This window comes from Cherax quadricarinatus, unplaced genomic scaffold (assembly GCF_038502225.1).
Source record: "Cherax quadricarinatus isolate ZL_2023a unplaced genomic scaffold, ASM3850222v1 Contig147, whole genome shotgun sequence".
Lineage (NCBI taxonomy): Eukaryota > Metazoa > Arthropoda > Malacostraca > Decapoda > Parastacidae > Cherax > Cherax quadricarinatus.
Window position 1 is genome coordinate 77,166 of NW_027195173.1, and position 19,322 is coordinate 96,487.

General features: G+C 40.5%; 2 protein-coding genes across 5 annotated transcripts in view; both read left to right on the top strand.

Annotated features, from left to right (window-relative positions):
* Window positions 1–15,472, top strand: part of LOC128700958 (retinol dehydrogenase 11) — a 29,417-nt gene extending 13,945 nt beyond the window's left edge. For 3 of the 4 annotated variants that reach the window (XM_053794458.2, XM_070080100.1, XM_053794460.2), the window contains 3 exons: window positions 2,552–2,782; window positions 14,174–14,360; window positions 15,311–15,472. In XM_053794458.2, coding sequence (XP_053650433.2) covers window positions 2,552–2,782; window positions 14,174–14,360; window positions 15,311–15,464 — 572 coding nt within the window. In that variant the 3' untranslated portion in view covers window positions 15,465–15,472. The remainder of the gene's footprint in view (window positions 1–2,551; window positions 2,783–14,173; window positions 14,361–15,310) is intronic. The other variant, XM_053794459.2, reaches the window with a different exon arrangement.
* Window positions 15,473–16,142: 670 nt separating this feature from the next.
* Window positions 16,143–17,077, top strand: LOC128700959 (uncharacterized). Its single transcript, XM_053794462.2, has one exon. The coding sequence runs from the start codon at window positions 16,143–16,145 to the stop codon at window positions 17,016–17,018; it is 876 nt and encodes a 291-aa protein (XP_053650437.2). The 3' UTR covers window positions 17,019–17,077.
* Window positions 17,078–19,322: the final 2,245 nt, after the last annotated feature.

The window sequence follows — 19,322 nt, forward strand, 5'->3', positions numbered from 1 at the left end:
TTTTACATGATGGTAGGATTGCTGGTGTCTTTTGTCTGTCTCATAAATATGCAAGATTTCAGGTACGTCTTGCTACTTCTACTTACACTTAGGTCACACTACACATGTACAAGCATATATATACACACAACCCTCTGGGTTTTCTGCTATTTTCTTTCTAGTTCTTGTTCTTGTTTATTTCCTCTTATCTCCATGGGGAAGTGGAACAGAATTCTTCCTCCGTAAGCCATGCATGTTGTAAGAGGCGACTAAAATCCTGGGAGCAAGGGGCTAGTAATCTCTTCTCCTGTATAAATTACTAAATTTAAAAAGAGAAACTTTTGTTTTTCTTTTTGGGCCACCCTGCCTCGGTGGGATACGGCCGGTTTGTTGAAAGAAGAAGAAGATTTTCAAATACAGTGGACCCTCGCCTAATGATATTAATCCGTTCCTGAGTGCTCATCGTTAGCCAAGATTATCGTTACCCGAATTAATTTCCCCCATAAGAAATAATGGAAATCAAATTAATCCGTTCCTGACACCCCAAAGTATGGAAAAAAAAATTACCACATGAAATATACATTTTTATACACCCAAAAAGAAGAAGACATGCACAATTACTACTATACTAAATAAAGAATACATGACACTTACCTTTATTGAAGATCTGGTGATGATTGATGGGATGGGAGGAGGGGAGATGGTGGAAGTTGTTATTGTTTGGAAGGGGAATCCCCTTCCATGAGGACTTGAGGTAGCAAGTCCTTTTCCGGGGTTACTTCCCTTCTTCTTTTAATGCCACTAGGACCAGCTTGAGAGTCACTGGAGCTCTGTCGCACAACAAATCTGTCCATAGAGCTCTGTACCTCATGTTCCTTTAAGATTTCCCTACAATGGGCCACAACATTGTCATTGTAATAGTCACCAGCACGGCTTGCAGTAGCTGTGTCAGGGTAATTTTCATCCGTAAAGGTTTGCAGTTCAACCCACTTTGCACACATTACCTTAATCTCTTTTTTCAATTCCATACTAATTCTCGGCCTTTTTACCACAGGGATGGCACTAGAAGCTTTCTTGGGGCCCATGGTGACTTATTTTGTAGTTACAAGCACTAAAAACACTGTGATAATGTGAAATGTACCGAATGTATGCATAGATGCGACCGCATTGGCTGACTTGTAAACACTGGCGCTGAGGCCACACGTGGGACGTGTCTTGGATGAATCACTTAAGGCGAGTTTTTTATTGTGAGGCGAGGCAAAATTTTTATGCTCGAACACTTTGTTAGGCGGATTTAACGTTATACAATGTATTCATTATGTGAGGGTCCACTGTATGACAAAAAAAAAGTAGATCAAAGTTTTTTTTACACATTTTCAAATGTAAAAAAAAAAAAAAAGATTACGTTTTTTTACGTACTTTCAAATGTTGAAAAATCGTAGATCTACGTTTGGACAGTTTAAGGGTTAATACACTATTCAGTTCTCTTGTGTTCCTTGTAATTCCAAAATTTATGGTTACAACCAACTAGAGACCATATATAGTATAGGCATTCAATAACTTATTACCTTATTAATTCCTCTCTTTTAAACTTATTAAAGCCATATAGCATGATCTAATAGAATATTCAGTTCTCTTGTATTCATTGTAACTCCTAAATTTACATTTACACTCACTTAAGTGACTATGTACAAAATTACTCTTGTTATTGTGTTATTAATTTTAAATTAGTCTTAAGTTTACCCGAAATGCTCTGCATATAAAGGGACTTTTGGCCTGCACACCCAAATGTCATACTCCTTTGTACAAACATTGTATCATATCAAATAACCTGCACATAGAAGAGAGGAGCTTATGATGACATTTCGGTCCAAATCAGACCGAAACGTTGTCGTAAGCTCCTTTCTTCTATGTGCGGGTTATTTGTGTATTGTTCCAGCCACGGTATTGTGCCTTTTTTGTTACTGTATCATGATGAAATAATCTGAATCTGAATTTGACTGAAGATCAAACCAGTCATAACGTGCCTTTACGCCAAGCCATTACCCAGTCCATGGCCCAAAGTCTCTTCGGTTCTTTGAAGGCTGAGAGAGGCAAGGAAGCTGGTGAAGATAAATATGAAGTTGGCAGAAGCTGGTTTCAGAAGTTTACAGGAAGGAGCCAACTTAACAGCATCAAAGTACAGGGTGAAGCAGCTAGCATTGATATACCAGAAAATTACACAAATAACATGCACACAGGAGAGATAAAAGCTTATTACAATGTTTCGGTCTGACTTGTCCTTAGACTGACCCCACTTCTACTACCACTCTGTTTCTACTACTGTTGCTACTACCATTACTATTACCTCGCTTCACCCATCACTCCCTGTTCTCTCTTGCGCTGTTTAACTATTTTCCCTACTTTCTACTACCACTATTACTCTGCTACTACTTCCACTACCAGCCTTACTACTATCTACAGTTTCATGTATCCACAGCAGGGCTTGGAATGTATCCCTCGCAGATACCAGGGGGACTACTGTATAATGCAGGTGGTAGAAAGTGTTTAGTGTTTGATTGTGTGGTTACAGGTGTGTTCCTGCTCACTCAGTTACTACTGAAGGATGTCCAGCGCTCCCCTGCCAGCCGCATTGTCTTCGTCTCATCGGCGGCACACAAGTTAGTCAGTGAACAGGACCTGCTTCACTACGATCCTCGAGAATTGTCCAAACCGACGACCTTTGCCGACCATGTCAGGAGTTATGGCCTCTCTAAGTTAGCCATACATCTCTTCGCTCAGTATATTGTCGAGACTGCGCCAGGTGACTGTTACTGCATTTAAATTAAAAAAATTTTTGTGCAGTACAGGTGGTCCTCGACATACTGTAGGGTTACGTGTCAGAAAAATCCCAGGTCAAATGTGAATATGATATAGTAAATGAATAAGTAAACAAATAATTATTGTAGCTCAATACAAGTACAGGCGCTCCTTGACTTACAATGGTACAACTTACGATATTTCAATTTTACGATGGTGCAGAATCAGTTACTTTAGAGGTGAAATTTAAGATAATTACTCAACATGAAGGCAACAAGTCCCTAACTTGTATTCATTTATTGGCATTTTGATACTGGTAGTATTTAGTTACAGTAATTATTTGTTTATTGACTTATTCAGTGATAATAGTTATTTATTTGCATAATTATCATATTATACTCAAGCTCAGTATTAACCCACATGGAGACAGAAACCCTTTTAACAAAAGAGGATCCCAGAATACTTTAGTTATCCATCATATTCATATTCAACTTACAATATTTTTGACTTTGGATATTTTCGACAGGATATACAGTGGTACCTCGGGATACGAACTTAATTCATTCCAGAAGGCTGTTCAAGTGCCGATACCAAACGAATTTGTTACCATAAGGAATAATGTAAACTAGATTAATCTGTTTCAGACCCCCCAAAAATACTCTTACAAAAGCACTTAATTAATACACTTACATAATTGTTCGAGTTTTGAGCTGTTCGTATCCTGAGATACCAATATATTAAGCTTACGATGGGTCCGTCGGAACGTAACTCTGTCGTAAATCAAGGACGACCTGTACATTGTGTATATTATATATATTATATACAGTTTGTATATTATATACACTCTGTAAATTATTTTTTTTATTTTTATATTTACACCTTGGGTATTTCCCACCAAGGCAGGATAGATTTTAAATTTTGCCACCGAAGTGGCTAGTTTATTGTGTACCTCATCCATCCTGTGGATGGTAGTGGCTAGTTTATTGTGTACCTCATATCCATCCTGTGGATGGTAGTGGCTAGTTTATTGTGTACCTCATATCCATCCTGTGGATGGTAGTGGCTAGTTTATTGTGTACCTCATATCCATCCTGTGGATGGTAGTGGCTAGTTTATTGTATACCTCATATCCATCCTGTGGATGGTAGTGGCTAGTTTATTGTGTACCTCATATTCATCCTGTGGATGGTAGTGGCTAGTTTATTGTGTACCTCATCCATCCTGTGGATGGTGGTGGCTAGTTTATTGTGTACCTCATCCATCCTGTGGATGGTAGTGGCTAGTTTATTGTGTACCTCATCCATCCTGTGGATGGTAGTGGCTAGTTTATTGTGTACCTCATCCATCCTGTGGATGGTAGTGGCTAGTTTATTGTGTACCTCATATCCATCCTGTGGATGGTAGTGGCTAGTTTATTGTGTACCATATATCCATCCTGTGGATGGTAGTGGCTAGTTTATTGTGCACCTCATATCCATCCTGTGGATGGTAGTGGCTAGTTTATTGTGCACCTCATATCCATCCTGTGGATGGTAGTGGCTAGTTTATTGTGCACCTCATATCCATCCTGTGGATGGTAGTGGCTAGTTTATTGTGTACCATATATCCATCCTGTGGATGGTAGTGGCTAGTTTATTGTGCACCTCATATCCATCCTGTGGATGGTAGTGGCTAGTTTATTGTGCACCTCATATCCATCCTGTGGATGGTAGTGGCTAGTTTAATTTGTACCTCATATCCATCCTGTGGATGGTAGTGGCTAGTTTATTTTGTACCTCATATCCATCCTGTGGATAGTAGTGGCTAGTTTATTTTGTACCTCATATTCATCCTGTGGATAGTAGTGGCTAGTTTATTTTGTACCTCATATCCATCCTGTGGATAGTAGTGGCTAGTTTATTTTGTACCTCATATCCATCCTGTGGATGGTAGTGGCTAGTTTATTATTTTATTATTTTATTGTCACACTGGCCGATTCTCACCAAGACAGGGTGGCCTGAAAAAGAAAAACTTTCACCATCATTCACTCCATCACTGTCTTGCCAGAAGTGTGCTTTACACTACAGTTTTTAAACTGCAACATTAACACCCCTCCTTCAGAGTGCAGGCACTGTACTTCCCATCTCCAGGACTCAAGTCTGGCCTGCCGGTTTCCCTGAACCCCTTCATAAATGTTACTTTGCTCACACTCCAACAGCACGTCAAGTATTAAAAACCATTTGTCTCCATTCACTCCTATCAAACACGCTCACACATGCCTGCTGGAAGTCCAAGCCCCTCGCACACAAAACCTCCTTTACCCCCTCCCTCCAACCTTTCCTAGGCCGACCCCTACCCCGCCTTCCTTCCACTACAGACTGATACACTCTTGAAGTCATTCTGTTTCGCTCCATTCTCTCTACATGTCCGAACCACCTCAACAACCCTTCCTCAGCCCTCTGGACAACAGTTTTGGTAATCCCGCACCTCCTCCTAACTTCCAAACTACGAATTCTCTGCATTATATTCACACCACACATTGCCCTCAGACATGACAACTCCACTGCCTCCAGCCTTCTCCTCGCTGCAACATTCATCACCTACGCTTCACACCCATATAAGAGCGTTGGTAAAACTATACTCTCATACATTCCGCTCTTTGCCTCCAAGGACAAAGTTCTTTGTCTCCACAGACTCCTAAGTGCACCACTCACCCTTTTCCCTTCATCAATTCTATGATTCACTTCATCTTTCATAGACCCATCCACTGACACGTCCACTCCCAAATATCTGAATACATTCACCCCCTCCATATTCTCTCCCTCCAATCTGATATCCAATCTTTCATCACCTAATCTTTTTGTTATCCTCATAACCTTACTCTTTCCTGTATTCACCTTTAATTTTCTTCTTTTGCACACCCTACCAAATTCATCCACCAATCTCTGCAACTTTTCTTCAGAATCTCCAAAGAGCACAGTGTCATCAGCAAAGAACAACTGTGACAACTCCCACTTTGTGTGTGATTCTTTATCTTTTAACTCCACGCCTCTTGCCAAGACCCTCGCATTTACTTCTCTTACAACCCCATCTATAAATATATTAAACAACCACGGTGACATCACACATCCTTGTCTAAGGCCTACTTTTACTGGGAAATAATTTCCCTCTTTCCTACATACTCTAACTTGAGCCTCACTATCCTCGTAAAAACTCTTCACTGCTTTCAGTAACCTACCTCCTACACCATACACCTGCAACATCTGCCACATTGCCCCCCTATCCACCCTGTCATACGCCTTTTCCAAATCCATAAATGCCACAAAGACCTCTTTAGCCTTATCTAAATACTGTTCACTTATATGTTTCACTGTAAACACCTGGTCCACACACCCCGTACCTTTCCTAAAGCCTCCTTGTTCATCTGCTATCCTATTCTCCGTCTTACTCTTAATTCTTTCAATAATAACTCTACCATACACTTTACCAGGTATACTCAACAGACTTTTTTTTTGTTTTTTTTTCAACAAACCGGCCGTATCCCACCGAGGCGGGGTGGCCCAAAAAGAAAAACAAAAGTTTCTCTTTTCAAATTTAGTAATTTATACAGGAGAAGGGGTTACTAGCCCCTTGCTCCCGGCATTTTAGTCGCCTCTTACAACACGCATGGCTTACGGAGGAAGAATTCTGTTCCACTTCCCCATGGAGATAAGAGGAAATAAACAAGAATAAGAGCTAGAAAGAAAATAGAAGAAAACCCAGAGGGGTGTGTATATATATGTGACATGTATGTGTAGTGTGACCTAAGTGTAAGTAGAAGTAGTAAGACGGTACCTGAAATCTTGCATGTTCATGAGACAGAAAAAAGGACACCAGCAATCCTACCATCATGTAAAACAATTACAGGCTTTCGTTTTACACTCACTTGGCAGGATGGTAGTACCTCCCTGGGCGGTTGCACTCAACAGACTTATCCCCCTATAATTTTTGCACTCTCTTTTATCCCCTTTGCCTTTATACAAAGGAACTATGCATGCTCTCTGCCAATCCCTAGGTACCTTACCCTCTTCCATACATTTATTAAATAATTGCACCAACCACTCCAAAACTATATCCCCACCTGCTTTTAACATTTCTATCTTTATCCCATCAATCCCAGCTGCCTTACCCCCTTTCATTTTACCTACTGCCTCACGAACTTCCCCCACACTCACAACTGGCTCTTCCTCACTCCTACAAGATGTTATTCCTCCTTGCCCTATACACGAAATCACAGCTTCCCTATCTTCATCAACATTTAACAATTCCTCAAAATATTCCCTCCATCTTCCCAGTACCTCTAACTCTCCATTTAATAACTCTCCTCTCCTATTTTTAACTGACAAATCCATTTGTTCTCTAGGCTTTCTTAACTTGTTAATCTCACTCCAAAACTTTTTCTTATTTTCAACAAAATTTGTTGATAACATCTCACCCACTCTCTCATTTGCTCTCTTTTTACATTGCTTCACCACTCTCTTAACCTCTCTCTTTTTCTCCATATACTCTTCCCTTCTTGCATCACTTCTACTTTGTAAAAACTTCTCATATGCTAACTTTTTCTCCCTTACTACTCTCTTTACATCATCATTCCACCAATCGCTCCTCTTCCCTCCTGCACCCACTTTCCTGTAACCACAAACTTCTGCTGAACACTCTAACACTACATTTTTAAACCTACCCCATACCTCTTCGACCCCATTGCCTATGCTCTCATTAGCCCATCTATCCTCCAATAGCTGTTTATATCTTACCCTAACTGCCTCCTCTTTTAGTTTATAAACCTTCACCTCTCTCTTCCCTGATGCTTCTATTCTCCTTGTATCCCATCTACCTTTTACTCACAGTGTAGCTACAACTAGAAAGTGATCTGATATATCTGTGGCCCCTCTATAAACATGTACATCCTGAAGTCTACTCAACAGTCTTTTATCTACCAATACATAATCCAACAAACTACTGTCATTTCGCCCTACATCATATCTTGTATACTTATTTATCCTCTTTTTCTTAAAATATGTATTACCTATAACTAAACCCCTTTCTATACAAAGTTCAATCAAAGGGCTCCCATTATCATTTACACCTGGCACCCCAAACTTACCTACCACACCCTCTCTAAAAGTTTCTCCTACTTTAGCATTCAGGTCCCCTACCACAATTACTCTCTCACTTGGTTCAAAGGCTCCTATACATTCACTTAACATCTCCCAAAATCTCTCTCTCTCCTCTGCATTCCTCTCTTCTCCAGGTGCATACACGCTTATTATGACCCACTTCTCGCATCCAACCTTTACTTTAATCCACATAATTCTTGAATTTACACATTCATATTCTCTTTTCTCCTTCCATAACTGATCCTTCAACATTACTGCTACCCCTTCCTTTGCTCTAACTCTCTCAGATACTCCAGATTTAATCCCATTTATTTCCCTCCACTGAAACTCCCCTACCCCCTTCAGCTTTGTTTCGCTTAGGGCCAGGACATCCAACTTCTTTTCATTCATAACATCAGCAATCATCTGTTTCTTGTCATCCGCACTACATCCACGCACATTTAAGCATCCCAGTTTTATAAAGTTTTTCTTCTTCTCTTTTTTAGTAAATGTCTACAGGAGAAGGGGTTACTAGCCCATTGCTCCCGGCATTTTAGTCGCCTCATACGACACGCATGGCTTACGGAGGAAAGATTCTTTTCCACTTCCCCATGGACAATAGAAGAAATAAAGAAGAACAAGAGCTATTTAGAAAAAGGAGAAAAGCCTAGATGTATGTATATATATATGCATGTGCGTGTCTGTGAAGTGTGACCAAAGTGTAAGTAGGAGTAGCAAGATATCCCTGTTATCTAGCGTGTTTATGAGACAGAAAAAGAAACCAGCAATCCTACCATCATGCAAAACAGTTACAGGTTTCTGTTTCACAGTCATCTGGCAGGACGGTAGTACTTCCCTGGGTGGTTGCTGTCTACCAACCTACTACCACAGGATGGTAGTACCTCCCTGGGTGGTTGCTGTCTACCAACCTACTACCACAGGATGGTAGTACTTCCCTGGGTGGTTGCTGTCTACCAACCTACTACCACAGGATGGTAGTACCTCCCTGGGTGGTTGCTGTCTACCAACCTACTACCACAGGATGGTAGTACCTCCCTGGGTGGTTGCTGTCTACCAACCTACTACCTATGTGTACCTATATGTGTACCTCATATCCATCCTGTGGATGGTAGTGGCTAGTTTATTGTGTACCTCATATCCATCCTGTGGATGGTAGTGGCTAGTTTATTGTGTACCTCATATCTATCCTGTGGATGGTAGTGGCTAGTTTATTGTGTATCTCATATCCATCCTGTGGATGGTAGTGGCTAGTTTATTGTGTACCTCATATCTATCCTGTGGATGGTAGTGGCTAGTTTATTGTGTATCTCATATCCATCCTGTGGATGGTAGTGGCTAGTTTATTGTGTACCTCATATCCATCCTGTGGATGGTAGTGGCTAGTTTATTGTGTACCTCATATCCATCCTGTGGATGGTAGTGGCTAGTTTATTGTGTACCTCATATCCATCCTGTGGATGGTACTGGCTAGTTTATTGTGTACCTCATATCCATCCTGTGGATGGTAGTGGCTAGTTTATTGTGCACCTCATATCCATCCTGTGGATGGTAGTGGCTAGTTTATTGTGTACCTCATATCCATCCTGTGGATGGTAGTGGCTAGTTTATTGTGCACCTCATATCCATCCTGTGGATGGCAGTGGCTAGTTTATTGTGTACCTCATATCCATCCTGTGGATGGTAGTGGCTAGTTTATTGTGCACCTCATATCCATCCTGTGGACAGTAGGCCAAGAGTATATGGATACACAAAAGGCCTAGGAACTAGGCCCCCAAAGGGTTAACAGGAATACATATGGATTTATATCTACATATCTATAGTTCAGTTATCTGTTACAGGCAAATTTAGGAAATTTGCTTAGTATATCTGGTATCTTATTTTCATTAATAAGATATCTTGACATGTCACATAGGTTATTATACTGTCTATCTGTGTTCCTCAATAAGTGGACAATTAAGCACATAGTGTTCAAGACAGTGACCATATTCCTGATCACATAATTTACATTTAGTTTGATCATCATCTGTGTGTCTCCCAAACTGCCAGAAGTACTTGTAACCAAGCCTAAGTCTGGCCACTACAACATCAGTCAGTACTTGTAACCAAGCCTAAGTCTGGCCACTACAACATCAGTCAGTACTTGTAACCAAGCCTAAGTCTGGCCGCTACAACATCTGTCAGTACTTGTAGCCAAGCCTAAGTCTGGCCACTACAACATCAGTCAGTACTTGTAACCAAGCCTAAGCCTGGCCACTACAACATCAGTCAGTACTTGTAACCAAGCCTAAGCCTGGCCACTACAACATCAGTCAGTACTTGTAACCAAGCCTAAGTCTGGCCGCTACAACATCTGTCAGTACTTGTAACCAAGCCTAAGCCTGGCCACTACAACATCAGTCAGTACTTGTAACCAGGCCTAAGCCTGGCCACTACAACATCAGTCAGTACTTGTAACCAAGCCTAAGCCTGGCCACTACAACATCAGTCAGTACTTGTAACCAAGCCTAAGCCTGGCCGCTACAACATCTGTCAGTACTTGTAACCAAGCCTAAGTCTGGCCGCTACAACATCTGTCAGTACTTGTAACCAAGCCTAAGTCTGGCCGCTACAACATCTGTCAGTACTTGTAACCAAGCCTAAGCCTGGCCACTACAACATCAGTCAGTACTTGTAACCAAGCCTAAGCCTGGCCACTACAACATCAGTCAGTGTTCACATTGCAAGTTGCTCCATAAACTTACTTATCTACGTTCATGTTATCATAGTGGGTTATAGATCTACTCAGACTTCTAACTGCATTCCTATAACAATCATCTTCATTATTTGCTTCTCTCCTAATATTATTCCTAATGCTAGACACAGTTATACCAAAGTTATATTCTATGTTCTCCTTCTGGGTACTCTTCTTGGCTAACATATCAACTTTATCATGAAGGAGTAATCCAATGTGTGATGGGATCCATAGCAATTGTACATTAATTCCTTTTTCCCGGATTTTTGAGTATCCATGCTTGGCTTCTCCAATGAGCATGTTGTTGGAGTCATTATATGACTTAAGAGCATTCAGTGATGACATAGAATCAGTAATAATGATAGAGTCAAGCTCAGTGTCATAAGTTAGCTTTAGCGCCATTAGGATTGCAAACAGTTCAGTTTGCAGTGTAGACGCCCAGTTGTTAATTCTTATGCCTAGTTCAATAAGTTTATTATCGTTCTTAACTAGGGAGGTGACAACAAGAGCAGATGCAGCCCTGCCAGAAGACTCCTGTTTAGACCCATCAGTGTAAATTACTTCTTTCAACACACCGGCCGTATCCCACCGAGGCAGGGCGGCCCAAAAGAAAAAACGAAAGTTTCTCCTTTTACATTTAGTAATATATACAGGAGAAGGGGTTACTAGCCCCTTGCTCCCGGCATTTTAGTCGCCTCTTACAACACGCATGGGTTAAGGAGGAAGAATTCTGTTTCACTTCCCCATGGAGGTAAGAGGAAATAAACAAGGACAAGAACTAGTAAGAAAACCCATAGCGGTGTGTATATATATGCTTGTACATATATTAGCAGTTTGGAGGGATATGTTGTGTGTCTTTATACGTATATGCTTCTAAACTGTTGTATTCTGAGCACCTCTGCAAAAACAGTGATTATGTGTGAGTGTGGTGAAAGTGTTGAATGATGAAAGTATTTTCTTTTTGGGGATTTTCTTTCTTTTTGGGTCACCCTGCCTTGGTGGGAGATGGCCGACTTGTTGAAAAAAAAAAAAAAACGTGTATGTGTAGTGTGACCTAAGTGTAAGTAGAAGTAGTAAGACGGTACCTGAAACCTTGCATGTTTATGAGACAGAAAAATGGACACCAGCAATCCTACCATCGTGTAAAACAATTACAGGCTTTCGTTTTACACTCACTTGGCAGGACGGTAGTACCTCCCTGGGTGGTTGCTGTCTACCAACCTACTACCTAATGTATATAACTTGTGATAACTTATTACTACCAGCTAGGCCAGAAATTTCTTCTTAAGCAGTTGCTTTAACAAGTGATTTAAGGAAGGGATTACTAGCAATGAGCTTCTTGGGAGGGACTTGTAGGTATGTGATATTAAATGAACACATCTTCCATGGAGGGGTGAAATGCTCTTGTTGCCTACAGTGATACAGTTCATGCAGGTTATAAAACTTAATGCAATTGCACGTTTTCACAATCTATTTAGATCTCTGTGTATTTACCTCTAGACACTTGGTAAGATTCACTGTGACAGTGTCTGGGTATTAGAATGATGAGAAACGAACGAGTACAGTGTTAATTTCAACAATCCTATCACTGATACTAGAAATACCAAGCTCCTTCCTCATATTAAGAACCTTTGTAGATTTGGGACAGCCAAGAATAATTCTGAGAGCTTCATTCTGCATTAACTCCAAAGGTCAGAGAGAACTTTCTCTAGCTAATATCAACATGGGAGCAGCATAATCAATTAAGGACCTAACATAGGCTACGTACATCATTCTCACGATTCTTACAGTAGCACCATAGTTGGGGTTGTAGCCAGCAACATTAGCACCATAGTTGGGGATGTAGCCAGCAACATTAGCACCATAGCTGGGGTTGTAGCCAGCAACATTAGCACCATAGTTGAGGTTGTAGCCAGCAACATTAGCACCATAGTTGGGGTTGTAGCCAGCAACATTAGCACCATAGTTGAGGTTGTAGCCAGCAACAGTAGCACCATAGTTGGGGTTGTAGCCAGCAACATTAGCACCATAGTTGAGGTTGTAGCCAGCAACATTAGCACCATAGTTGGGGTTGTAGCCAGCAACATTAGCACCATAGTTGGGGTTGTAGCCAGCAACATTAGCACCATAGTTGAGGTTGTAGCCAGCAACATTAGCACCATAGTTGGGGTTGTAGCCAGCAACATTAGCACCATAGTTGAGGTTGTAGCCAGCAACAGTAGCACCATAGTTGGGGTTGTAGCCAGCAACATTAGCACCATAGTTGGGGTTGTAGCCAGCAACAACTTTGAGAGCATTTAGCCTAGCTTTGCATTTCTTGTTTAGTTGTGGTATAGTGGATTTGTTAAAGGGTACATCTACACCAAGATATCTGTAAGGTTTAACGTAGCTAATACTTTCACCCTGCAAATAGATGGGTGGGGGATGTCATTTGCTTGTTAATATCTGTTTTAGAGGAAAATATTATGAGGCCTAGTAGATTACAAATTGCTTGAACTTCATTAACCCTTTGAGGGTTTTGGTCGTACTAGTACGTCTTACGCGTAGGGGTTTTTGACGTACTAGTACTCATAAATTCTAGCGGCCTCAAATCTAGTGGGAGAAAGCTGGTAGGCCTTCATATGAAAGAATGGGTCTATGTGGTCAGTGTGCACAGTATAAAAAAAATCCTGCAGCACACAGTGCATAATGAGAAAAAAAAAACTTTGACCATTTTTTTTTAATAAATCAGCGACTTTGCAGTGTATTTTCGTATAGTATTTATTGTTGTATTCTAGTTTTCTTGGTCTCAATTAAGAATGGTATTCATCTTCTTATGCCCTGTTGTATGGATCATGATATCATCAGCATAGCTTATAGCTATATGTTTAGGTGAGGCAGGTAGAGCATTTAGGAGAGCATTAATCAGAATATTAAATAGCATGGGACTAAGAACTCCTCCCTGCGGTGTACCTAAAGACATTTCTTTAGAATCACTTCTGAAGCCTTGGTAAAGGACAGAGGATACTCTATTTGACAGGTATCCTATTATCCAGCAGAGTAAGCTACCACCAATATTCATTTTGGCTAGTTCATGTAGTATAACGGTTCTGTTCGCAATATCAAATGCAGATTTTAGATCAAGAAAAGTGGTAAAACTAGTAGAGGTGTGTGCAGTGAGAAAGGTGGAAATACAGTTCTGCACACTTTTACCTTTCATGAACCCATAGAGGTAGGGGGAAAGTTGGTGTCTGATTCTGTAGTACAATCTGTTAAGCATCATTCTTTCAAAAGTTTTACAAAGACAACTAGTTAAGGAGATCGGCCTAAATGTATCAGGCTGTTGGGGCTTAGGGATCCACCAAGGCAGGATGACCCAAAAAAGAAGAAACACTTTTACCATCACTTACTCCTTCACTGTCTTGCCAGAGACCTGCCAATATACATTATATGTGGATTGTGTTTATATACATTTTATTGTTTATATACATTTTATCTTATGGACGAAATAATTTTTTTCACAATATTTGATTAATAACTTTAATTTCAGGAGTGTTGGTTGTATTAGTGGATCCTGGGAATGTTTGGACCCCAATCTACCGTCACTCGTGGCAGTCGTGGAGCGAGATACTCACCCGCTTGAAGTGCTTTCTATTCATGAAGAGTGCTCAAGAGGGAGCCCAATCAACCATACATGCACTCAATGCTCCGGACATCAAGAGCGGACAGTATATTAGGTAAGTACAAGTGGTCCTAGACTTACGACGGTACTAATTGAGCCAGGGCTCAATTAGTACGAGTACAATTGGTACAAATTTCAACTTAGTGCGAAATTGTGCACAAAATTGCATGTAATTCAAAGTGCGATTTTCGATTTAGTGCTTCTAAACTGTTGTATCCGAGCACCTCTGAAAAAAACAGTGATTATGTATGAGGTGAAAGTGTTGAATGATAATAAAAATATTTTCATTTTGGAGATTTTCTTTCTTTTTGGGTCACCCTGCCTCGGTGGGTCACCCTGCCTCGGTGGGTCACCCTGCCTCGGTGGGTCACCCTGCCTCGGTGGGTCACCCTGCCTCGGTGGGTCACCCTGCCTCGGTGGGTCACCCTGCCTCGGTGGGTCACCCTACCTCGGTGGGAGACGGCTGGCTTGTTGAAAAAAAAAAAAAAATTGTCCTCCGAAACTCTTCAAATCGTGAACTAAAAAATTACACAATTCGAATGGTGCGAATATGAATAATGCGACTGCTTCATGGTGTTCGTTATTCACACTAACAGAGGCCTGGTGGTGCACTCACAGTTGAAAAGTTTGTGCAGAGGTCTCCATAGTGTGTGTTGTTCAAGTTTTTATGCATTTTTTAAATTGCATTCCCAGAAAATGACAATATCTCCTCACTTAGCAATCTACTTGTTTACCAATGACTCGGACTTATGAGACGGCTCTCTGACTAGTATGCACACCTAAATAGTGTATATTAGAGCTGATTTCCTCTTTTTCTGTTTAATACAATACATGTATATGGTACACTACTGTATGATTGTGTTCCAAGGTTCATGATTGTGTTCTATATTTGTTAATTAATAGGCCATTATGAATGCAATAATAATAATTCCATAGACTGCAAATTCTATTTTTTTCAAATATTTTCCATCTTTCTCATGTTAAATTTCCATTAATTCTCGACAGCAGCTGCCTGGAAGTCGAGGGTACCCAGAGCTATGACACCACCGCTGTCCAGCGACTCATCGCACACTCAGCACAACTGACGGCTTTCCCCCGTCACTCTGACACCACAAACGACCCGTCACAAACTCGCAACAAAACAGACAACTTTCTATAAACTTTCTCTGAGGTCTGGCGCTGCATTAAGGTCAAATAGTAGATAGTAAAGTAGTCGATAGTAAGGCAGTAGATAGTATTTTCTCCGTCAGGTCATCCAGCCTCACAGTATTATACACATTGTGCCAAATGCTGGACTTCAGTTTTGTAAATTAATGTGACTATCACAGGTAGAAACTGTCAGTGTTACTATTAACTGTCAGTATTACTATTAACTGTCAGTGTTACTATTAACTGTCAGTGTTACTATTAACTGTCAGTGTTACTATTAACTGTCAGTGTTACTATTAACTGTCAGTGTTACTATTAACTGTCAGTGTTACTATTAACTGTCAGTGTTACTGTTAACTGTCAGTGTTACTGTTAACTGTCAGTATTACTATTGTTATTTTAGGAATGAGGAAAAAAAAGTATGTGTCTTAACCTTTTGTTGATTTTGAAGAGAAATCGCAAAAATATCCAGAGAAGGATATGTCGTATTTTAAAAATTAACTTCATTGATAGCTAACATAAGCATATGTAACAAGTATGTTAAATTAGGATAGTATTACCATGAGTATATGTATCTTGTATCTTAACTACGGTAGTATTAACATGAGCATTTGAAATGTTCTGGGTATTGTTTATGATAGGTTTGAGGTGTTGTTGTAAGTATAAATAGTCGAGGTCAGGGTTAAGAATGAGAAAAATCAGTGTTAGTTGTGGTGGAATTGTGGAGGTGGAAGACGGTCGACCCTATACTACTGGAAAAGCCCGTCCCAGGGAGCAGGCAAAAATATGCGTGGACGTGCAGTGCGTGCAGTGTTCATGTGATACAGCATTACTCAACTCCCGGTACTTGCTGTCTGAAGGTGCGGACACGTGGGTGTTTGGAGATGCCGTGTCCGCCATAGACCGGGCACTGGAAATGGCCTTTTCCGTTATGGTTGACAGAGAGAGTGCTTTGGTAACAGTTGGTATTCCCGGACGCTACATCAGTGATGATCTTGCTGCAGAGTCAGTCACACTGACATTCACTGCACACCTGGACATCGTCGAGAATGGAAAATCAGTCTTCGAGTTTACACCAAAGGAAAAACTAGCAATTGGCATCAAGTTTAAAAACCTAGGTAGCGGCCTGTACCGAGAGGGCAGCGTCTCGAAGCAGCTGTCTGCCGCTGTCATGTTCCGCAATGCTGTACGATGGCTCTCCATGATAAGCCCCGACGAAGCCAAGGATGTTTTAGCCGAGATCGGAGCTATTAAATGTCAGTGCTACAATAACCTAGCCTTGTTCCACCTCCACCAATGCCACTACAAACTTTCCATTGCCGCCGCCACGACGGTCCTTATGGCGGATGCTGCGAACGTCAAAGCTCTATACAGGCGGGCAGTGGCGAACACCGCGATACAAAATTACGAAACTGCCATAGATGACATTGAAGCGGCTTTGGTCATCGACCCCAGTAATGCCGCAGTCAAGAAACAGTACGAGCTAGTGCGACGGAAGCAGAGAGCCGTGGCAGTGAAGTACGCCACCGCCATGAAGAAGTTTTTTCACCTGAAGAATCCTTAATTAAGGCTTTCAAAAAAAAAAATTCCCATTTACCATTTTTAACCCTTAAACTGTCCAAACGTAGATCTATGTTCATGTGGGTAGAGCTCCGAACTCTGTATTTAACATGCTTTATGTTAAAAAAACGTAGATCTACGTTTGGACAGTTTGAGGGTTAAATCTATTTAAAATTTCTTAATAATAATCAATTTATTTCTAATATTTTGTTTATATTTTCCTTTTCTTAGTGTGTTAAAGTTTCTTAAATTTATTATTATTATTAATGTTAAGAAATTTTAGAAATGCGCTAAAAAAGGCAAATTTTTAAAATATTAGAAATATGATTATTATTTTCTAATATTTTTAGCATTTACCTTTTATGGTATATTTCTTATAATTTTGTATAATGCAGTATTGTCCGGCACAAAATAAAGCTGCCAACTTGCACCACATTTTTGCTTAAGCAAAACAACCCCACTTGATCGTATTGATAAGTAACCTTACTTTTACGCCAAAATAATTTTCCGAGGCCACATTGTAATAATCATTTCTACAAGTACGTATACAACACATACATTGTTCCAAGACAGTTCGGAGGAAGCGCTAAAATCGTTGGGGTCATGCAGCCCCTTCAGGGGGGGAAATGGTAGTTAAATCAGCTGCAAGTCTTGGATCCAGAGGCTCTCGCTGGCATTGAGTGCCCTCGCCAAAACACCACTGCCTATGTGGGTTTAGCGTATAATTTGGTATTATGGATATTATTATTATAAAGAAAGCACTAAACTGACAAGGGCTATACAGTGCTGCGGGGCAGAAAATAGTGCCAGAGCTATGAACAGCTAGGTTGAGAGGGGGTCAGAGGTGAGGAGAGAAAAGGGCTGGAAAGGACGCTATGGGCTCGGTTTTAAAGTTTGTACAGTAAACCAACTGCTGACAAAAAGTCAAAAAGCGATTGTAAGTCAAACGCAGAGCCGTCTGCAAGAAGGGAAGATAAGAGTGGTAGGGCGGCGGCAGCATTGAAGGTAAATCCTGCAAGCTCGCTGGTAAACTGGGCATATTTTATGAAAATATTACCACAAGTTGACATTAACAATATACAGCCTCTCCTCATTTAACGATGGAGTTCTGTTCCTAAGACTACGTCAGTACACGAATTCATCGTTAAGCGAGGAACATATTACAATGGTAGTGGGTTTGTCAACCATCTTTGATGTTTTTATGTCACCTTTGTACCATTTATAACATTTCTGGTATATTTTCAAATGTTTATACAGTAGTGTACTGTATATTGTAATAAACAGAATAGAGGAAATCAGTTCTAATATACATTATGTATGCATACTGGTCAGAGAGCCCGTTGTAAGCCCGAGTCGTCGGAAAGCGAATACGGCACCAAGTAAGGAGAGGCTGTGTACAGTGAACTCTCTTATAAACCTCCTTTATTCAGTGTCACTGATTGCAAATGTGATTGAAAAAGTTGATACAGAATTGAATAGCATATATTTTCCTGTTCAATTGTGGATGCACACTCTCAGTTGTATTTACAAAAAAAAGAAACACTGTCTAAAACTAGGCCTAAAAAATGCATATACAGTACACACATTACTTACCTTAAAATATTTTCTTCCTTAGCATATAGTGAGTGGTGAATATATTTATTGTAGGATGTCTGAATAAATGAAGAACGGCTAGAATTGAAAACCGCTGTAAAGTGAAGCGCCATAAAGCGGTGCCTGTATTTTGTTGCACTGTAGCGACACAGAATTTACCTCAGACATCACTGCTCTAACACACTTTATTACACAACCTTTGATTATACTACCCCTCAAGGAAGGTTCCTTGTTGGTGAGGAGGCTTTTGATCTAGGGAATTGGATCTGTGCTCCATTTACCTGATTTAAACCTGAATACCTTCCATCCCCCCCACAGGCGCTGCATAATCCTAAGAGTTTAGCGCTTCCCCTTGATTATAATAACTTGATTATACTTTGTTTAGCGCTCATCACTGACTTTACTAAGTGTATCTCTGTTATGCTCTCTGCCCTCGCTAGTCTCTGGTCAAGTACAGCCTCTCCTCACTTAGCAACGTCTTCGTTTACTGACGCCTCGGACTTACGACTGACACTGACCAGTTTGCATACCTAAATAATGTATATTAGAAATGTTATAAATGGTGCAAAGGTGACATTAAAACAATATCAAAAATTTCTGACACAAACTCACTACTATTATAATAAATAACAAAAAGGCACAATACCGTGACTGGAACGATGCACAAATAACCCGCACATAAAAGAGAGAAGCTTACGACGATGTTTCGGTCCGA